This window comes from Chrysochloris asiatica, unplaced genomic scaffold (assembly GCF_000296735.1).
Source record: "Chrysochloris asiatica unplaced genomic scaffold, ChrAsi1.0 scaffold00178, whole genome shotgun sequence".
Lineage (NCBI taxonomy): Eukaryota > Metazoa > Chordata > Mammalia > Afrosoricida > Chrysochloridae > Chrysochloris > Chrysochloris asiatica.
In genome coordinates this window covers 4,237,006-4,259,171 of record NW_006408696.1, presented here as the reverse complement: position 1 = coordinate 4,259,171, position 22,166 = coordinate 4,237,006, and the positions used below count along the sequence as shown (strand labels likewise).

Here is a 22,166-nt window from a genome sequence, read left to right as displayed (position 1 = left end):
ACCATCAACCCAAGTCCTGATTTCTCTTACGTGGAATCTCTTAGTTTGACTTGCTCTCCTGATCAGCACCCCAATTTTCCTTTGGGAACAGAACCTTCTTTAATCTTAGTCTATGAGCTTCAACCTCAGCAGCTCCCCTCTCCCAACTCCAAGGGACGCATGGCCAACATGACCCAGACTCGACCAAAGGAAACATTTCAACTCCCCAGCCCTGGCCACAGGGCCCAACTACAACACCTGGCCAACCATAACTAATGAGACTCAATTCTACAACTTTTCAGGAACTCATAGGCAAAGGGCTCTCTGCCCATGGCTAGCAGACACTTTACTATAGCAAGCACCTGTCTGATGAAAGAAAAAAATCTCACTGAAAGAAAGAGCTTAGAAACTGAGAGCTATTCCTAAGATAGCTGTGGTACACCTTGATCCAGCCATGCCTGAAACCCCAGCCAGGCTTAAAACAAATACATCCCTAGACTTTCCAGTTCTGTGACTCAAAAATCTTGTTTACGGTTCTGGAAACAGTGAGCAGTAAAGGGTACATGACATTATGAATATAAATATAATGCCATTGAATTGTATACTTCAAAATAGTTAAAATGGCACATTTTACATCATAAATATTTTATCACGTTAGAAAAAATTGTTACTATAGCCAAGGTGAAGGAGCTCTGGTGAAGCAGCGGGTTAGACACATTGGGCTGCTACCCATAAAGTCAGCAGCTCCAGTCCAGTCCACCATGCATTCCATGGGATAAAGATGATGCTTTCTGCTCTCATAAAGATGTACAGCCTCAGAAACGCTCTACAGGGTAGCTGGGCTTTCAGCCCGAACTGGCCCCACAGCACACCACCACCATGCTAGCCAATTTCACTTCAGGTTCTGTCACTTGCAGAAGAGTTCCCAACTAACAGCTAAAGCTTTCATTCATCCACCATTCATTTATTTGTCCATTCTCTCTTGCAAAGGCCCCAAGTTCTAGGGACACAAACAGTAAGAAATGGAGACATAGACTTTACAAGCAGGTTAGCAACAACTACACCACAGACCATGACCATATGGAATGATAATTATCCTAATGAAGGGAGCAACAAGGTAAACAAGAGGAAAAGCAGCTCACAAATCTTCCAAGACTCAAAGTGTCACTTACTGGAAGGCTACCTGTGGCACTGGTTTAGGAAAGCACATTAAACCGGTGTGATAAATGCCAGGCTCCATGTTCCAGAAAAACAGCCCCATCAATCCCCCGGTGGCATCCCCGGCCTCTGCCTTCCATCACACCTACCTTTGCATAAACACCTCATCATCCTTGGGGTGTAGGAATTTGCCAGTGGAAAGAACATGCTAACACTTTCCGAGGCAACTGAAGACTACATATTTTATCCTAATGTAGTCAGAGAATTAGGTGACTGACACCAGCTCTCATCTGCTTCATGCCAAACAGCTCAGCAAACTCCATCTCTGGAAGTCCGTCCATCCCCACCTCCACTCTTCCCCATTCACGAGGACACTGAGGCCAAGAAAAGCCAGGACAGTCCTTAGGCATCTTGGAATGGGGCTTTGTGAAAGAGGCCTGGGCACAACATGACCAAGGAAGGGCTCATCTGAATGACAACTGAGAAACTGTAGATTCCCATAAAGCCTCCCTCCCTCCTCAAGGCAGCATGACCCAGAGACAGAACTTATCACCTACTCCCTCAGGCAACAGATCTTAACCTATGTAAAAGAACACAAATCATAAATGAGCGTATTGTTGTTGTTGTTAAGTGCCATCGAGTCGGGTCCGACCCATAGCGACCCTGTACAGGGTTTCCAAGGGTGTAAATCTTTACAGGAGTAGAAAGCCTCATCTTTCTCCCGCGGAGCGACTGGTAGTTTCGAACCGCTGACCTTAAAGTTCGCAGCCCGATTCGTAACCACTACGCTACCAGAGCTCCTTAAATGAGCGTATAGTACCATATATATAATAGTATAACTATATTGATATAACCTAACAGTATTGTTAAGTGCTGTTGAGTAGGGTCTAACTCATAGCGAGCCTGTATAAAGTTTCCAAGAAGCGGCTAGTGAGCTTGAACCGCTGACCCTGTGGTTCAAACTGACTTTGCAGTCCAGCACATTAACCCACAGTGCCACACCAGGATGCCAAATATAACTTAATATGATATAATATACCTAATGAGTCCTGGTATGGTGCTGTAGGATAATGCACTGAATTGCAAGGTCAGTTTGAAGCATAAGGTTCAAGGCTCAAACTCACCAGCTGCTCCTTGGAAGTGACTCCTTATACAGGGTCACCATGAATTGGAGCCTAATCAACAGCACTTAACAACAGTATAGTAGGATATGTTGCAGTTGTAAAGCACCGTCGAGTCAGCTCTAATCCATAGTGACCTGGCATAGGGTTTCTGAGGCGGTATATCTTTACGGGAGCAGAAAGCCTCATCTTCTGCAGAACCGCTGGTAGTTTTGAACTACTGACTTTGACGTTAGCAGCCCAACTTGTTACCACTACGCTACCAGAGTATAGCATAATATAATATGATGCAATATGTTGTCACTTGTGTAAGAGTAAAATAAATGAGGTATATGAGTATAATTACATATACTCACTGTTACGTTGGACTAAATGTGTTGTTGTTACGTACGTGTCAGTGAGTCAGTTCTGATTCATACCAACTCAGTGTACAACAGACACTGCCATTCTCACAACTGTTGCTGTGGTCAACCCATCTCATCGAGGGTCTTCTCTTTCATGCAATCATGATGTCCTCTAGAAACTGGTCCTCCCTGATAAGATGTCTCAAGATGTGAGATGAAGGCTGACCATCCTGGCTTCTAGGAGCATTCTGGCTGTATTTCTTCCAACAGAGATTTGTTTCTTCTTCTGGCAGTCCAGAGGACTTTACGTATTGTTTGACAACACCATAATTCAAATGCATCATTTCTTCTCTGGTCTTCCTTACTCACTGTCTAACTATCACATACATATGAGGCTACTGAAAATACCAAGGCTTGGGACAGGCCCGCCTTAGTCTTCAAACTGACATGTTTGCTCTTGAACACTTTAAAGAGGTATTGTGCAGATTTGCCTAATGTAATACATCCTTTGATTTCTTTACTGCTGAATGTTAATTGTGGCTCTAAGCAAAATGAAGTCTTTGACAACTTCAATCATTTCTCCATTTATCATGATGTTATTTATTGGACTAGTTGAGAGAATTTTTGTTTTCTTTACACTGAAGTGCAATCCATACTGAAGGCTGTAGTCTTTGATCTTCAGTATTTTAAATCCTCTTGGCTTCCAGCAAGCAAGGTTGCATCATCTGCAAATTACAGATTGTTAATGAGTCTTCTTCCAATCCTGATGCCAATTTTTCTTCATATGATCCAGCTTTTCTCAGATTATTTGCTCAGCATACAGACTGAATAATCATTGCATTGGAATAGACACATTAAAGTAGCCCAGGCCATGAACTGGTATGTTCTATGAATTAAAGATCATAAAGGCAGATAATGAGAACCAATCTAAATGGTCAGCATCTGGGAGACAAGGTAAGTAAAATACAGCACGTTCCTGCACCGGGTACACCAGCTAAGTCCTTAAAATCAACAAAGCAGATCTGAATGCATGAACCAAAAAAAGATACAGAATACTTGTATAGTATGACTCCTTCTGAATATACTAAAAATATCTTCAAATCTCTATTGTGCATAAACATTTTTTTCTGAAAAGAAACCCAAAACTTGTCACTTTGGAGGAGAAGGACTAGAAAGGAGGAGGAAGGGAGGAGAATGTCTTTCTCAGTTTATAGCAGTCTGTAGTGTGTGTTTGTTTTCAAGGAACAACAAATATTTGCTGAGCACCTACTATGTACCGAGAAGATAGCAATGAAGAGAAAAGACACATGTACTTGCTCTCCAGAAGCTGATATTCCAGCAGGGAGAAGCAGACAATAAACAAGACAAGCCAACGTCAGTACGTACAGCAGTACTAATCAGCGTGTCGTTCATGGACACTTGTCAACCCACAGTTTGTGACTGACATTTGGCAAAGACCCAAGGAGCTGGCCCCATAAAGCAGATCAACTATGGCACCAAGCTCACTGTTTTGGTGAGCTGATATTTTTTTCACAGCAAGACTTTCTCCACAGAGGAAGCAGAGAACACTGGTTCACATTCTGTTACAAGACCCTACCCCACAGTGGACCTGTACCAAAGACTTCCTGAACTGGCTGCTTTTGGGTATTCCTGGGCTAGAAGGTATCAAGCCCTGTGAATAAATGCTTTGTTATATATGTATTTACCACAATAAAAAATAAAAAAGGGAAAGGGAGGGCATATTAGAAAGACTGCCCCGTGAAAGTCTGGAAAACATTTAAGTATGAAAGAGAAAGCAAAGTGGGCTGGGATAAATGTTTGACTTCACTCACCAGGAAAGGTGTGCAGACCCAGGTGAAGGTGCCCATGGCTGCCAGGTAAGCAGACTTTTTCAACACCTTCAGCTCCTCCTGCCGGATGGTCAATACCTTCTCTTTGAAGGCCAGCTCCCAGGCGTAAAGCTTGAGGACTTTGACCCCATTGAGAATTTCATTCATCAACTTAATCCGATTGTCTTTGCTCTTCATGTGAGCTACCTTTGAAGAGAAGGACACCCAGTCAACACTGCAGCTAGGGGCAAGCCACTCACTTAGGGTCCCTGGTTTCTCAATGCCCACAGGGAAACAGCACATGACATCCTCATTCATTAGAAAGGGAGGGTCTTCTGGGTGATGGGAAAGCAGATTCAGTCATTTCTATGAGGAGTCTCTGGTGGTGGTGGTTGGCAGTTATGTGCCGTGGAGTTGGCTCCAACTCAAAACAACCCTGGACAGGGCTTTCCGAGGCTGTAAATCTTTACAGGAGCAGAAAGCCTCATCTTTCTCCCGCGGAACGGCTGGTAGTTTCGAACTGCTGACCTTGAGGTTCGCAGCCCAATTCGTAACCACTACGCTACCAGAGCTCCTTTGAGGAGTCTCTGAGTGGTTTGAGTTCACTCAGAAGTGCCTCAGAATAAAGGCATGGTGTCTATGAAAACCCTCGAGAGCAGAATTCCACTGACACACACAAGGTCACACCATGACTTGGCACCAATTCCACGGCAACTGGTCTATATTACTATGAACTGTATGAGGGGGCTTCAAAAAGTCCATGGAGAAACTGAATTCAAAGAGCATGGAATTTTTCCACAAACTTTTTGAAATCTCCTCATATGTACTCTGCCCTGAGACCACTCCAAAACCTCAACTGAATCCAATGCCCTTGAGATGATTCTTACCCATAACTGTCTTATCATACAGAATGGAACTGCCCCTGAGGGTTTCCAAGGTGGTAAATCTTTACAAAAGCAAATGGCCACATCGTTCTCCCCTTGGAGCAGTCGATGGGCTTGAACCACCAACCTTCCAGTTAGCAGCTGGATGCTGTAGTCACCATGCCACCAGGGCTCCCAAGACCACACCTGCTTTGAATCAGGTTAAGTTAGATGTGAAGGAAAGCCTATTAAACTTTGTTGTTGTTGTTGCTGTTGTTAAGTGCCTTCAAGTCAGTTCCAACTCAGTGACCCTGAAAAGGGTTTCTGAGGAGCAGCTGATGAGCTTGAACTGCCGACCTTGCAGTCGAGTGCTTATCCAACAGTGCCATACCAGGCCTCTTGGAGTCAAGCAATAAAAATTTGAATAGCTTGCTTGGTGTCAAGGCAAGAGGCCCTACTGTGCTGATTGAAATGCAGAGCAGATGCGATTTTCCTTATTGATTTCCACCCACTATATGGTTGCTAAGGTACTAAGATAGTTCTGTGCTCGCTGACGTGAGTTCTAATGATATATGGCCATGCCGTATGGTTGTTAAACATTATGTCCTGCCACCCAGCTTCTCTTTCCATGGTGTGAAAATGACAGAATGCTACTGAACTGGCCCAATTGTGACAAAGACGCAGAGTTCCAGGACCACAAGAGCACACACACTCCATGCCTAGGTATGTACTTCAGATCTCTACAAAGGGCCTCGAAAGTGCTAGAAGGATTAGCTTCAATGTGTTCACAAAAGTTCCAAGGGTAGGAGGGAGGAGCAACCTGTCTGAATCTTTACGTTGTTGTTAAGTGCCATATAGGGTTTCTGATGAGTGGCTTGGTGGGTTTGAACCACTGACCTTGTGATCAGCAGTCCAGGGTTTATCCTACTGCACTATCCCAGAGCCCTTACTTTATATACTTTGTATTATTTGAACTTTTTAAATAATGAGAAACACTCTATGACTTATGTATTTAAAACTTTAAAAATCCAAACACTCTCTAAAGCGTAATAAGTTTAAAACAGAGCCGAGTGTAAATTAAGAGATCAATAGAAAAAAGTAAGGAATTAGCATACACATATGAAGGTGCTTCAAAAAATGCATGGAAAAATTCCATTCTCTTTTTATCCCACTTTCCCACACACTTTTTGAAGTCCCACAGGTACATATGTTGGAATCCTGGTGCGGCACTATAGGATCAGTACTAGACCACGAGACTGGTTTAAACCACAAGGATGACGGTTCAAAGTCACCAGCTGCTCCTCGGAAACCCTATACAAGGTCTCTGGGAGTTGGAGCGAACTTGATGGCACACAACAACAGCAGCAAATTTCAGTTAGCAGCCAAACACTTAATCATGGTGCCACCAAGACTCCTGAATCAATCCCCTGGGAAATAGAGTCTGTTGAGGTTCACTGTGATTTCAACTGCTAACCCATTGGGTCTAACTCAGGAACCCACAACCTTGGCTGCCCACAGGAATCACTCAGGAAGCTGTAAAAGTCCCAATACCCAGGCCCCATGTACATGAAGGGAATCAGAATGCCGGGTTGTAAGCATCTGCCTTTGCTACAGATGCCCAGGTGACTAGAACAGGAAGGCAGAGCTGAGAGGTTCAGAGTTTGAAGAGAAGGACCGCTGTTAACACCGAGTGGGAAGGCCTCAAGTGAGGGCCTGGTGGGAGCTCAGTGCAAACAGACACCTACCTGGTAGGTCTTGGTCTTCATGGCCATCACAGCATTGAGAGGGACCATAAGGATCATCACAGCCACCCCAGCCAGGACAGATGGACCCAGGGTCTGAGAAAGGAAGAGAGACTCATGATTCTCACCAGACAGGAAAGAACCTCAACCCCAGGCCCACCCCACCCACCCAACTGCAATTCAGTCAGGGAAGTTTTCAGCAGTTGACATTACTTTTTTTTTTTCAACAGTGGGATGGCAACAGTTTGCAAATTTATCCCCAAGCATCTCTCCAGCCCCTTTAAGAAGATGCAGGTCCACCATCCCTTATCTCCTGAGACCAGAGGAGTCTTACAAATCAGAATTTTAGAAAATTAAAAAGGACTGTGAAGACAGGAGTTAACATATAGCGTGCCTTTATGTCACTGAAAAAGTGGTATCTGTTGTTGTTTTCAAGTGCCGTCGAGTTGGTGCCGACCCACAGAGACCCTTTATATGGTTTCCAAGGAGCGGCTGGGGGCTTGAACTGCCAACCTTGTGGTTCAAATGACTTCACAGTCCAGTGCATTAAACCCACAGCACCACACCAGGACTCCGAACAAGTGTTATAGGGACTGTCAAATGGGAACTCATTTGCTATCCAACTTTTGACCAGAAACTCAATAAAATGTTATTTAAAATAAAACACACACCCTACTGATGAGGAGACTCTTGGCTGGTGTCTGGGAACTTGGATTTCAGAAGAGTCCCCACCATTTTCCTAACTGACGAATGGCCCACTGGGCCTAAACTAGGCAAGCTGAGATGCCACAGTTGTTAAGCAGTTGACTGCTAACGATAAGGTCAGTGATAGAACCCACCAGCCACTCTGCAGGAGAAAGAGGAGGCAGTCTGCTTCCAGGAAGACGTAATACAGCTTTGGAAACTCCAGGGGCAGGTCTACTCTGTCCAACAGGGTCGCTCCGAGTCAGAATCAACTAGATGGCAATGGGATTGGGTTTTCGTGTGTGGTGCTGTAGGGTTAGCATGGAATGGTAATAGTGAGGTCTGGGGTTCAACTCTACCAGCTGTCCCAATGGAAACCCTATCAAGGTTGTTATGTGTCGGAACCAACTGAGTACATTTAATAAATTGCTTTCACAAACATAGTTTATGTGAACACCCCTCTTCCTTCTGGGAATCTGGAATTTGGATTTGTGCCAAGTCGAGGCTGCCTACATGACCAGCTCCCAATGAAAACCTCAGGCACTGAGTCTATCTAATAAGCCTCCCAGGTGGACAACATCTCACACCTATTTCCAGAACGGGTTGCTGGGGGCATTAAGTATATCTCCCCAAGGGAGCAGTCCCCGGGGAGTTTGTGCATGCACACACACACACACCCCACCCCACTCCCACTGACTACCATTGATGCACCTTTTCCCTTTGCTGATTTTGTTGTGAATCATTTCATTGTTAGGAATGATAGTTACAAGGACAACCAACTGCTGACTCTGGTGTATCCATCTAGCAAGTTGGCAAGCCTGGGGGAGGTCATGGGGAATCTGACACGGGAGCACATGCCATAGATTGTATTACATGCCCAGCAAGTTCAAGGACCAAAACACCAAACGAAACCCATAGCCAGCAAGTAGCTTCTGACTCAGTGATCCTTTAGGAGATGGTAGAACTACCCTATAGGGTTTCCAAGGCTGTCATCTTTCTAGAAGCAGACTGCCATATAGTTCCTCTGCAGCAACAGCTAACAGATTCAAACTGTTAAACTCTAGGACAGTAGGTAAGCACTTTAGCCACTTCACAACCTCATAATCAAATGTGCTGGTGTCTGGCAACAAAAAAAGGACTCTTAACATCTACAGGGATGATGATCAAGACCATAAATACCCTCCAGGCATTTCAAGTCAGGTTTTTGTCACCTGACTTGTTCAGAGAAAGCCTTTAGGTTTCCAGAGCATTTTGATGATTGGATTTGTAACTAAGAGGTCTTTGATGTGTTATTTTATCCCATTTGTTGTTGTTGTTGTTTTAAGTTCTGACTCATACTGACTCTGTGTAGGGTTTCCAAGGAGTTGCTGGTGGGTTTATTTATCTCATTTACAAACATGAAAATGAAGTCCCAGAGAGATTAATGGGTTAGCAGCAGAGACATGGCGATCTGCCTCTTCCAACTGCCTTGTAAGTTACACAGATAAAAAAAAGTTAGCCCCGAGCACATCTACTAACTGGAACATAGAGATGGAATTTTTAGATTGTGTGGTGTTACTTTTCTCTAGGTCACAAAAGCTTTACAAGTGTTTATCCTTGGAATCTGAATCCCAGGAATATGCTGTTGGTGCTCCACATGATTCTGAACGTCATCACATCTGGTGAAGACTAACCCAGCTTTGATGGTGAATGGGAGTTCTGCAGACAACCGGTACACAGCCAGGCCACTCTGAGAGAAGACTATTATAGCTAAGGAGTTCCTGGGTTTGCGGATGGTTACGCATTTAATGATCAACCAAAAGGTTGATGGTTCAAACCCATCCAGAGACTCCTAGGAAGAGAAGCTTGGCTATCTGCTTCCGATCTCACAGCCTTGAAACCCCCATAGCTCTACACTGCACACATAGGGTTGCCTTGAGTTGGGATTCACAGCAGCCACCAACAAAAACGAGATACAATGGAACACATCGATGTACTGGGCAGGGTTCTAGGAACATGACCTGCTTTAAAGTCCAGGTATATACCCCTAGGACATTCCTAAAACAAGAGGTACTATTGTTATCACCAATCTGTAGATGGTGAAGGTGAGACTGAGAGGCACTGAGTAACATGCCACCAATAGTCACAGAAGGAGCTCCAGCAGCATAGTGGTTACGAATCAGGCTGCTAACTTTAAGGTCAGCAGTTCTAAATTACCAGCTGTTCCCCGCGGGAGAAAGATGAGGCTTTCTGCTCCCATACCGATTTACAGCCTCGGAAACCCTATGCAGGGTCGCTATGAGTCAGAACTGACTCCACGGCAACATAACCATCACCACCACCAATAGTCACAGAACTAGCAAATGGGAAGAGGGAAAACTTGAATGCAGGCAGTTAGGATTCCATAGACGGTCCTCTCATATAGCCCCCTATGTGGTCTTCACGTGTACCACCGAGTCAATTCGACAGTGGCCCTAAAGGACAAAGTCGAAATGCCCTGTAAGATTTCCCATTCCATTACCCCAAGTTTCATTGTTTATTGTTGTCAAATGCCACCAGTCTTTCAGTTAGAAGTAGTCCAGTGCTTATCCTACAGTGCCACACCAGCATGTTATAATTATTTACCTTCTGCTGTGGTGCTGTAGGAGAATGCGCTGGACTGCAAGATCAGTTTAAACCACAAGGTCAGTGGTTCAAACCTACCAGCTGCTCCTCGGAAATTGTATACAGGATTGCCATGGGTCAGAACTGACTCCACTGCACGTAACAACAACATTCTATAAACAGAGTCTTAGTGTGGTGTCATAGGATAAACCACAAGACCACAAGATCGACTTGAACTGCAAGGTAGGAAGTTCATATACATTAGCCGCTCCTCGGCAATCCTATACAGGGTCACTATGAGTCAGTAACCGTCTCGGCGACACTTAACAACAAGCACATCTAAAGAAGTCTTGGTGTGGCACTATAGGATAAGCACTGGACTGCTAACCACAAGGTGATTCAAAAGCACCAGCTGCTCCTCAGAAATCCTATATAGGGTCGCTATGAGTCAGAACTGACTCAAAGGCACTTAATAACAAGAAGATGAACGGAAGTGTCTGATTAGTTAGATGTAAAACCAATGACTTGCTCTATAAACCTTCACTCAACTTACAACAAAATGTTTGAAGAGGACTTCAAAATGTCTGTGGAAAAATGGAACCGAAACGTAATGAAAAATTTCCACAAATGTTTTGAAGCCCCCTGGTACACTGAGAGTGTCAACAACGGTCAGATCAGCAGATGATTTGTTGTGCTCCTACTGTGCACCAGCCCTGATGGGACGGCATCCATAGAGGACACAGAAATAAGTAAAATGCTGTGAGCTGCCTGAGAGAAGGTCGCACACCAAGAGGTAAGGAGAGGTGATACATCAAGCATGCAAGACTATTTCAGGAGGTAAAACCAGGTGGCACCTCACACTAAAGTGAAAGGGATTCAAATAAAAGCAGAAGTTCACCGACTGAGGGAGAAAATCAGTGTGAATGGCATCTGTTACAGGCCTTGAAGGACGGGTGGGATGTTGGCTACAGAGAAAATATTAAGGTGCGGTGCAAAGGTTCGGAGGTGAGAAAGAACAAGGCAGCTGTAATATCACAGGTATTTTTGCTTATCATCTTTTCTCGAGGGAAACAGCCTCTACCCACGTAGAAGTGGAAGGGGTTTCAATAACAAAACCCCCACTTCTTTAACAAAGGGCATGTCATCAGGGCTGGCCAACCAGAGAACTTCCTGGTTAGCAGTGATTGGTTCAGGATTGAATGGGACTGTGGCAGGCCAATCCCAGAGACTTCCTGGTCAGCGGTGATTGGTCCAGGGAATTGAATGGGCCTGTTGCAGGTCAATCCCGGACAACTTCTTGGTCAGTGGTGACTGGTTCAGGGAAGTGAATGGGCCTGAGGCAGGCCAATCCCAGTCCTCCGTGGGTCTCTGGATGAGAAAAAGGTGTGTGGTATTCTCTTTTGTTGTTGTGAAGTGCCCTCTAGTAGATTCCAACCCATAGAGACCTCTCCTATAGGGTTTCTGAGGAACAGCTGGTGAATTTGAACCTCCAACCTTGCAGTTCAAATGGCTTTGCAGTCTGGCACATTAACCTACAGTGCCACACCAGGACTTCTTTTATCGAAGACTATGGTAGCATAGTAGTTACAAATGGGATGCCAACCTTAAGGTCAGCATTTCAAAACTATTAGCGGTTCCGCATGAAAAAGATGAGGCTTTTTGCTCCTGTAAAGATTTACAGCCTCAGAAACCCTGTGCACGGTCACTATGGGTCGGAAGCAACTCGACGACACATAGCAACAAGAATATATTTGAGAAAGGAGCCCTGGTATAGTGCTACGGGTTAATGCACTGGACTGCAAAGTTGGTTAGAACCGCAATGTCGGCGGCTCAAGGTCACCAGCCACTCCTTGGAAACCCTATACAGGGTGGCTATGAGCTGGAACCGACTCAATGGCACTTAACACCAACAACAACAAATTTGAGAAAAGGATACAAGTTGGGCTGCAAACCTCAAGGACAGCAGTTCGAAACTACTAGCTATTCCGCAGGAGAAAGATGAGGCTTTCTGCTCCTGTATAGACTTAAAGCCTCAGAAACCCTACACAGGGTCGTTATGAGTCAGAACCCATTTGACAGCATACCACCACATTTGAGAAAGGAGCTCTGGTAATATAGTAGTTACAAGCTGGGCAGCAGTTTGAAACTACCAGCCATTCCCTGCAGGAGAAAGATGAGGCATTGTGCTCCAGTAAAGATTTATAGCCTCAGAAACCCTATACAGGGTTGCCATGAGTTGGAACCCACTCTATGGCATGCCACCACCACCACATCTGGTTAAGATAGAATCCCAACACTGTAGAGGGTGTTGGTAAATCACATACGAGAAGGAAGCCAACTCAGAGGAAAACAGAGCCTGATCAGGTCCTCACATCACCCCCTTTAACTCCTGGATCCATCCATACCTGAACTTGTCCCCTATCTGCACATCTCAATTTCCCTTTATTTGCTTAGCATATTGTAAACTGGATTTCTAGCCCTTGCAACCGAGACTCTTAAGCAAAACAATTAAAGAGCAGAGAATAAATGAGTTTGGCTAGAGTCTGAGAACACACAGTGGATATATACAATGTAAAATCATCAGGTTGTAAATTACACACACTGTCATGAAAGACCAAAGCAAGCAAATACCACTGCTGCCAAAGAGAAAAATGACCCAGATCATGTAGGGGAAGGAATAAAATATTCAGGAATTGACTAACGAGTAAAAAAGGCAAACGTGAATGACAGGAAGGACTACCAGGGAGGGACAGCTGTTCTGATCCTCAATAGCCCTCCCTCAGCCCCACTGCCCACACGTGGAAAGTCGGCAAACACACACCAGCCACAGGAGGTAGAGAGCGAAGAAGACTTGCAGAGGGGCTGACCAGATCATGTTAATGTACGTGGCCAGGTCCATGAACCGCTGGGCATCCACAGACATGAGATTGACGATCTCCCCAACTGTGGACGACTTTCTGGCTGAATTGGTGATCACGAGGGCCTGCAGGAGAGAGCAGAGGAATACAATGAGAGTGGTGGGTTAGAAGCCCTCTCTCTTCTCTCTCCAGGGTCACTTAGAGAAAGGACACTGCTCAGCAGGGGACATCACAGTGATATCCTCTCCCCCTGCCGGCTCACCTAGCTGTCCAGCCTACCCATCTCATTACAAAGTCTACCCTCTTATCAACACTGACCACCTCTCCACCTTCAGTCCTTGGATTTAGAAGGGACTCTGACACATCAATGTGCCCACAAATCATGTGGAGTTTGCTAAGAGGCAGGTCTGACGCTGTAGGTCAGGGGTGGGGCCTGAGCTTCTGCATGTGCCTGTCACAAGCTCCCTAGGGCAGGATGCTGCTAGTCCACAGACGATTCTGATGCACCAAAGGTCAAAGAAAGGGTGGCTCAACCTCAGCACTCCTAGCATTTGGGACCAGATCATTCTCTGTGCTGGGGGCTGCCCTGAAGGATACTCAGCATCATCCCAGGCCACACAAGTTACATGCCAGTTGAACTCCCTCTCTAGTTGTGACAATAACAGCTCTGAACTTTATTAAATGTCTCCTGGGAGTGAAACTGCCCCAGTCCTGAACCACGGGTCTAGTCTACTGATCCATAACAGGGTCGCAAAGTTGTCTCCTGAGGAGTTTTCACATATACTGATGGCCCCCCAGAAAACCTTGTGAACAGCAGGAGAACACTGTCAGATACAGGTCTGGAATATGTGTCCCTCGGGTCAGAAGGGACTCAAAATATGGCTGTGGAAAGAGTTGCCTCCTCAAAGTAGAGCCAACCTTAATGACATTCATTTGCTGGTGGGGCACAACTCAAAATGAGAAAAAACAAAAACAAAACCACCTGCCAACATCCATCCATATATAATTGGGACATGAAATATATGAAAATTGGAAGTCATCAAAATTGAAATGGAAAGCATAAAGATCAATATCCTAGGCATACTGGTATTAGCTTTTTTGATTCTGACAATCATACGGTCTACTATGTTGAGAACAAATATCTGAAGAGGCACACCATGACATTCATCAAAAAACATTTCAATGTCTATCCTGAAATACAATACTGTTAGTGATAACATCCAGACGCCTAAAAAGACCAGTTAAAAGACTATTATTCAAATATATACACAAACCACTAAAGCCAAAGATAAGGAAATTGAAGATTTTAATTAACTTCTAAAGTATGTAATTGATCAAACATGCAATTATGATGTACTGGTATTTATTAGTGACTCAAATTTGAAACAAAGAAGGATCAATAGTTGGAAAATGTGGCCTTGGTGAAAGATATGACACCACAGATCATGTGATAGAATTTTGCTAGGCCAACCACTGATTTCAACACAAAAACTTTTGTTAACAACCTAAGTGGAGAATCTACACACAGACCTCACCAGATGGAATAAATAGGAATCAAATCAACTATATCAGCCAAAACAAGGTTAGGCACAGACTGAGGAATAGGCCATCAAGAGCTCATATCTAAAGTCCCTTCAGCACAAACCCCCCTCTAAGATTGAAACTCAAAGGGAACACATGAGCAGGCATGTAAACTTGCTAGTGAACACACTGGTCTACTGGTGAGTGGAAGAGGGGGAAAGGCAGCAATGAAGAAGTGGGCTGAGTTCAACCACGTGCCACAGATTCCCGTTGATCTGGAGATGAAAGAGAGAAGAGTAAGGGCTGGTTGGCCCATAATGTAGTGAAACCTGGGGACACCTGAGCCCATGGACAAGGACATAGCCACAGAGGGCTAGAGGTGAGAGTGAAGTATCCAGCTGATATGAAGTAAGGGTTGACGCACAAGAACACCCAAACTTTCAGATAGTACCCATCTGACCTAGCCTCAATGGCTTGATAATCAGGACTCGACTAAAGGAAGATAACAAAACAAATTTTGATAAAGGAAACAAGAGCAAATTGTTACAATTTCATGAACTTGACCTATACTCATGGAGGTAGTAGCTCAAAATACCAACAGAGAAAGAAGGATTCGTCACATCAAGTATCAATGCTGTGTACAATCCCCTCTGTACACAGGGTAGATAGCGACGGGCAACTTAAACATTGGCTACCTAGAATGAGGGGGTGATAAAGGAATGAAGTGACTGGCTTAGAAGGTTTCAAGAGAGAGTTTCGTTTAAGAGTGTGTGTGTGTGGGGGGATAGACTCCCCACTGAATAGCAGTCATCTTGTCTAGATGGTAAAAAGAGATGGTGATAAGATTCTTATGATTCAATAGTGAGTAATTGTTATCATGACTAATTGTGACTGTCACAACTGTAAAGGTAGAAGTTTTGTAACAAAAACAGAAGAGTGGTTAATCTTACAGTCCAGAAACAGAGGACCCTAGGACAATCAAGGGAAAAGAGCATAAGCGGAATGTAGGACCTTACCCAGAGAAGCAGCGACACCAGAGATGGGGACATGGAGAAAAGGAGCAGCTGAGGACTCTAGATTCATGGAAAGAGAGGGACTGAGAGCTGGCAGCCAGGAGACAGACTTGCAGAATGTGCCCTTTGGTGGTGCAAATTATTATATATGCCTAAATGTGTGTTTTTTTTAAAAAAAGAGCTAAAATGAATAGAGAGAAATATTGTTAAGTAATGGTACATGGAAGGGATTATAATCATTGTAATAAAACAAAGTATATGATTTGTTGAACACAAAACTGATACCCTGCCCTGTAAACTTTCACTCAATTCATAATAAAAGCTTTTTTGAAAAAGGAGAGCTAATTTCCAAGTTCAAGTTGAAGCTGAAGAAAATTAAAACAAGTCCACAAGAGTCAAAATATGTGCTTGAACAGTGTTCCCTAAGTTAGAGACCATTTAAAAACCAAAACTGATGCATGGAACATTTTATAACCAAAGACCAAACATTTGTAACCCAGGACATCATACACAGAGTAACAAAAAAATCATTATAAAAAGACTCTGAAGTAAAAGCCGAACAGAAGATCTCAAAGGGTCGCTTGAGAAGATAAAGTATGATGAAATGTGCAAAGAAAGACCTGAAGTTCAAAACTCAAAAGAGAAGAGCATGCTCAGCATTTCTCAAGCTGGAAGAATTTAAGCTTACTTCACGACCCGATGTGAGAACGTCCCTGAGCCCCCATGTCAGCCATGGGTAACTGAGTTTCTTAGGTGAATTGGTGGTCTTTGATTTGGGGAGATCTGGGTTCAAATCCTCTGCTCTCTCTATGTGTGAACTGCTTCTAACTCGCAATCTGAGCTGAGTTGTTAATGGAGGAGGAACAATTCAGAAAAGGAGGCTGATAATAAGTGGACAACTGGAAGAATGTAATCAACGTCGCTGACATATACTTACAGAAACGGTTGAATTGGTGCATGCTTTGCTGTGTTTAGTCTCAACAGTTACAAAATAAATAATATTTAAAGGAAAAAAACAACAAAAACTGAGTGAGCACAAACGCCTGTTAAGTCCTGTCTCCTGGGGAATCACCTCCTCAGATCAAAGAGCGAGTTAGAAGCAGCCCCCAAAACACAAAGTACACTGAGGATTTAAACTCGGATCTCCCCAAATCAAAGGCCACCAATCCAACTGTTGTAGTTGTTAGGTGCCTTCGAGTACGCTCTGAGCCATCCTCACAATCATTGTTACTCTTGAGCCCATCGCTGCTGCTACGGTGTCATTCCATCTCACTGGGGTTGGGGTCTTCCTCTTTTCCACTGACATTCTACTTTAGTTAGCATGATGTCCTTCTCCTGGTCCCTCCTGATAAATATGTCCAAAATATGAGAGACAAAGTCTGGTCATTCTGGCTTCTATTCTATTGAGCTCTCCAATTGTACTTCTTCCAACACAGATTTATTGGTTCTCTTGGCAGTCCATGATACTTTCTCCTCCAACACCATCACTCAGCTGCATCAGTTCTTCTACGGTCTTCCTTCTTCACTGTCCAACTTTCACATGCATAGGAGGAGACTGAAAACACCATGGCTTGGGTCAGATGCACCTTATTCCTCAAACTGACATCTTTGCTCTTGGACACTTTGAAGAGGTCCACCTAAGGAACTCAATTCCCCACAGCTGACATGGGGACGCAGTGATGTTCTCAGGCTGACCAGTGACCTGAGCTCTGTAGGGTCACATCTTTGGCATCCACAGGGGTACAGACCCTCTCATCTCACTGTGCTGGAACCCTAACAACCCCTGTACCTGTGGATGCAGCCCCATTTGGAGAGGGTTCTCTGTCTTCTGTTAATGAGGCCATGTAAGGCAGGAGAAAGATGAGGCTGTCTGCTTCTGTAAAGGTCACTATGAGTCGGAACCAACTGGATGGCACTCAACAGCAACAACAACATACCTACGGTTAAGGAGCCTGGTGGTGCAGCGGCTAAGCACTTGGCTCTTAACCAAACCACACGTCACTCCACGGGAGAAAGCTGTGGCTATGTGCTACGGTAATGACAACAGCCTTGGGAACCCGATGGGGCAGTCCTACTCTGACTTTTTAAAAAAATCTTTTTATTGTGAACTGAGTGATAATTTACATGAGAGAACATCGGTTTTACACCATTTCATTGCAATGATTACAATCTCCTTCATGTATCATCATTCAACAGTATTTGCTTCTATTCCCTGTTGTTGTTGTTGTTGTTTTGGGGGGACACTACTCTTGTCTTATAAGATAGTCATGAATCAGAATGGACTCAAGGCAAAAAACTGTTTGGGAACGGATGTTGTTATATTAATGGAGGGTGTGATTTAAGTCAATCTTCTGGGGTAAATAAGAGCAGATTAAGCAAGGAAACAAGCAGAGGTGGGGGAAAGCAGATACCATGCTGTATGATCACACAGGAAAAGAAACAGAAGAGACAAGGACTTTCTCCCCAGAGTCAACAGAGAGCAAGCCTTCCCTTACAGTCGTTGCCCTGAATTCTAACTTCTAGCCCCTTAAACTGCGAAAAAATAAACTTCTGTTTGTTAAAGTCACCCCTTGTGCTATTTCTGTTCTAGCAACCCTGGAGAACTAAGCCATCGAGAAATCAAGCTCTAGAAGCAGAGAGGAGGACCTTCCCCTAGAGCCAACAGACCACATTCTCCTATAGCTGGTGCCCGGGAGTCGAACTTCTCACCTTCTCAATGCACAGAGAATCCCTTTCCTGTTCTTGAAAACTAGCTACTTGTGGCATTTGTTATGGGAGCACTGAAAATCTAAGACCCCCTCAGACCCATCCCAAATGACCCAGCCACTGCACATGGGTGTCACAGACAGCCTCTCCTACCTTCCGGTAGATGGCTCCAATGACAGCAGTCTTGATGCGCATGCCGCTGACAAAGCAGATGTGGAAGTACTGGTGCAGCACCAGGGTCTGGAGGCAGGCACAGACGAAGAGCAGCACAGTGTAGAAGTAGCCCTGCCAGGCCGGGGCCTGCTCGTCCTCGACAAAGTTGATGAGCAGCCTGCCAGGAACAAGGAAAATCCAGCATGGGGTCAGCAGTCGGACTTTCTCCTCATCAGTCACTGCTCCCAGTTTACAGATGGAATGAGAGGCCCACAGAGAGATGGTCCCGTATATACACACACACACATACACATATATGTGTATATACATACATACACATACATATATACACACATACATATATGTATATGTACGCATGCATATATGTATATATGTTGTTGTTGTTGTTATGTGCCATCGAGTCGGTTCCGACCCATAGCGACCCTGTATAGGGTTTCCGAGGGTGTAAATCTTTACGGGAGTAGAAAGCCTCATCTTTCTCCCGCGGAATATGTATATATACACCCATGTATATGTGTATACATATACACACACATATATACATATATACATGTATACATACATATACACATATACTGTATGTGTGTATAAATACACACACACACACACACACACGTATATATATGAGTGACATTGTAGGATAAGCACCAGACTGCTAACCTTCAGGTTGGCAGTTCAAACCCACCAGCTACTCTGTAGGAGAAAAATGAAGCTTTCTGTTCCCCTATCTTGGAAACCCTGTATTGGGTCGCTATGAGTCAGAATCAACTCAGTAGCACACAATAACAATATATTTAAATATATAAATCCTGTGGAAGGTATCTTAGTAGTGGTGGGTGGGTTTTAACTGCCAACCTTAAGGTTAGCAGTCCAGTGCTTATCCTACAGTGACACATCAGATCTCTGTCTCTCTCTCTCTCCATATATATATATATATGTATATGTATATACATATATGTATTCTATACATATATACATGTGAGTCGGAACCGACTCCACGGTACTTAACAACAACAGTATGTATGTATATATATACTGTTGTTGTAAGTGCCATCAAGTCAGTTCTGATCCACAGGGTTCTGATCCTGTATAGGGTTTCCAAGGACAAACTGGTGAGTTTGAACCACCAACCTTGCAGTTCAAACAGCTTTGCAGTCTGGCGCATTAACCCATAGTGCTCCACCAGGACTCCTGTGTGTGTGTTTATATACATACATATATATATATATATGTATATACATACACACAACACACACATGTATATATGTACACATACACTACATGTGTGTATAGGTATATATATATACACACACATATACATACACACAACACACACATGTATATATGTACACATACACTACATGTGTGTATAGGTATATATATATATACACACACATATATATGCATGCATACATACTTATATATAAAAGAACATGTCATCGAGTCGGTTCCGACCCATAGTGACCTTGTATAGGGTTTCCAAGGAGCGGTTTGGTGGGTTTGAGCCACCAATCTGTGGTTCAAACTGATCTTGCAGTCTATCACCACACCATATACACACAAACACATACATATACACAACATATAATATATATCACAAACTATTTGTGGTAAAATTCCATGATCTTTCTAGTCCCATTTTCCACTAGCTTTTTGAAGCCCCCCTGTGTGCATGTGCATGGATATGTGTATACATTCAACATATCTATGAGAGCTGCTAATTGAAGGTCAGTAGTTCCAATCTACCAGTCACTCCATGGGAGAAAGATGAGGCTTTCTGCTCCCATAAAGATGTACAGCCTCGGAAACACTACACAGGAATGCTATGATCTGGAACCGACACCACGACACACAACCACCCACCACCATGCAGGCTAAGTCAAAAAGTCTTGCTACAAAATCATAGAACCCTTTGTACAACAAAAATATCAAAATGTGAAGCTATTGTTTCTTGACACAACCTCCATTTAGGTTTACACACATCTGAAGGCAGAATTCCAAAGAATTGTGTGCTCTGATTTATACCATATCAAAACAGCAGTTTTAGCATTCTCGAGAGACCAAAATCATGTTCCTTTGAAATGTTCTCTGAGTTTGGGGAACAAAAAGAAGTCTGAAGGGTCAAGATTAGAGCTGGAGGGTGGTGTCCCAATCAAACTCTCCTAGGACAGCCCTCATTACCCTGAGAGAATAAGCAAGTGCGTGGTCATGATGGAAAAAAACTCAATGGTATAACATTGCTGGTCTTTTTCTCACCAATGCAAGTTTTCAATTTTCTTAAAACTTCTCTTAATAAGCTCTCATGATGATCCTGAGTCCATCAGGAAAATCTATCAAAATGACCCCTTGGGAATCCCAAAGAAGTCTCTAAAACCTTCTGAGCTGACCTCTCTGCCTAGAATTGACCTGGCTTAGCAAATCCCTCTAGGAAGCCACTGTTTTGATCCACTCTTTTCTGAAGGCACCCTAAGGAGACTAAAACAAGGGTATTACTTACTCAGAGGACTTTGGCTGCCACCATTCGCTGAAACACATTTTGCTTGGAATAAACCCGTGCATGTATGAACTGGAACCCTAGAAGCACTACTTTTTGACTTGCACTTGTATATATAGGACTTGTAAGGTATAAAGCGAAGCAGGTAAAGAAGGAGACAACTGTACACCCACCTGAGCATGCCACAGGTGCGAGGTCAAACTAAGAAAGACCAACGGAGCCCCGCTGGGAGGGAAGGGGTCTTACTTACTTTAAGATTTCCGGGCCAGCAAACATCATCAGGTCATGGAGAGCCTTAAATAGGAAGCTCATGAGGAAGTAGGGCCCAAAGGTCTTGTATAACACCTTGAATAGGGATGGCTTCCGCTCCTTCTGAGGGGTCTTGATGATCAAAGCCTCTGCCTCCTCATTCACATCCACCTTGGAGCCCCCACCTTTGGGTTTGGCAGGGTCCTTGGAGGAATACACAATCTTTACCGACTGCCTGAAACACAGGAAGGAATGCGATACGATGTGGGATTTGCCAGACACTCAGCCCAAGAACCCCTTCTTAGGGAAGGCACACCAAAGACAAGAAAGAAAGTGGATGGGACTCAGCTGCCATGGTTCATAAGAGCGTGATGCAGTTTGGGTTCTGTCAGACACTCAGCCCCAAAACCCCTTCCTTGGGGAAGACATGCCACCCTCAAATTGACCTAGAAATTCAGTGTAATCCGTTATCAGAATCCCAGCTGGTTCTTTTGTAAAAAGTGGCAAGCCGTTCCCAGAATTCTTAAGAAAACACAAGGGATCCACAAGAGCCCAAATAATCTTAAATTTAAAAAAAAAAAAAGGGAAGGATTCATTATTTCTTAAGTTTCTAAATGTATTACAAAGCTCCAGTCATGAGAACATAGGATGTACACATAGATCATAGATCACTAGAATAGAGTTGTTATTGTTAAGTGCCACTGAGTCAGTTCCAATTCAGACAGACACGGTATAGTTTCCAAGAAGCGGCTGATGAGTCTGAACCACCAATCTTGCAGTTCAAACTGACTTGCGGTCCAGTGTTCATCCTACAATGCCACAAGAATCCAGAAATATACCCAATTAGA

At 43.9% G+C, this 22,166-nt stretch overlaps 1 protein-coding gene across 1 annotated transcript in view; it reads right to left on the bottom strand.

The window, feature by feature from the left end:
* The window catches only part of ABCC1 (ATP-binding cassette, sub-family C (CFTR/MRP), member 1), a 135,022-nt gene that overhangs the window by 68,684 nt on the left and 44,172 nt on the right, over positions 1 to 22,166 (bottom strand). Inside the window, exons 8-12 of the mRNA XM_006871999.1 lie at positions 21,320 to 21,553; positions 18,555 to 18,732; positions 13,125 to 13,286; positions 7,040 to 7,132; positions 4,435 to 4,638 (exon numbers count right to left, since the gene is read on the bottom strand). Coding sequence (XP_006872061.1) covers positions 4,435 to 4,638; positions 7,040 to 7,132; positions 13,125 to 13,286; positions 18,555 to 18,732; positions 21,320 to 21,553 — 871 coding nt within the window. The remainder of the gene's footprint in view (positions 1 to 4,434; positions 4,639 to 7,039; positions 7,133 to 13,124; positions 13,287 to 18,554; positions 18,733 to 21,319; positions 21,554 to 22,166) is intronic.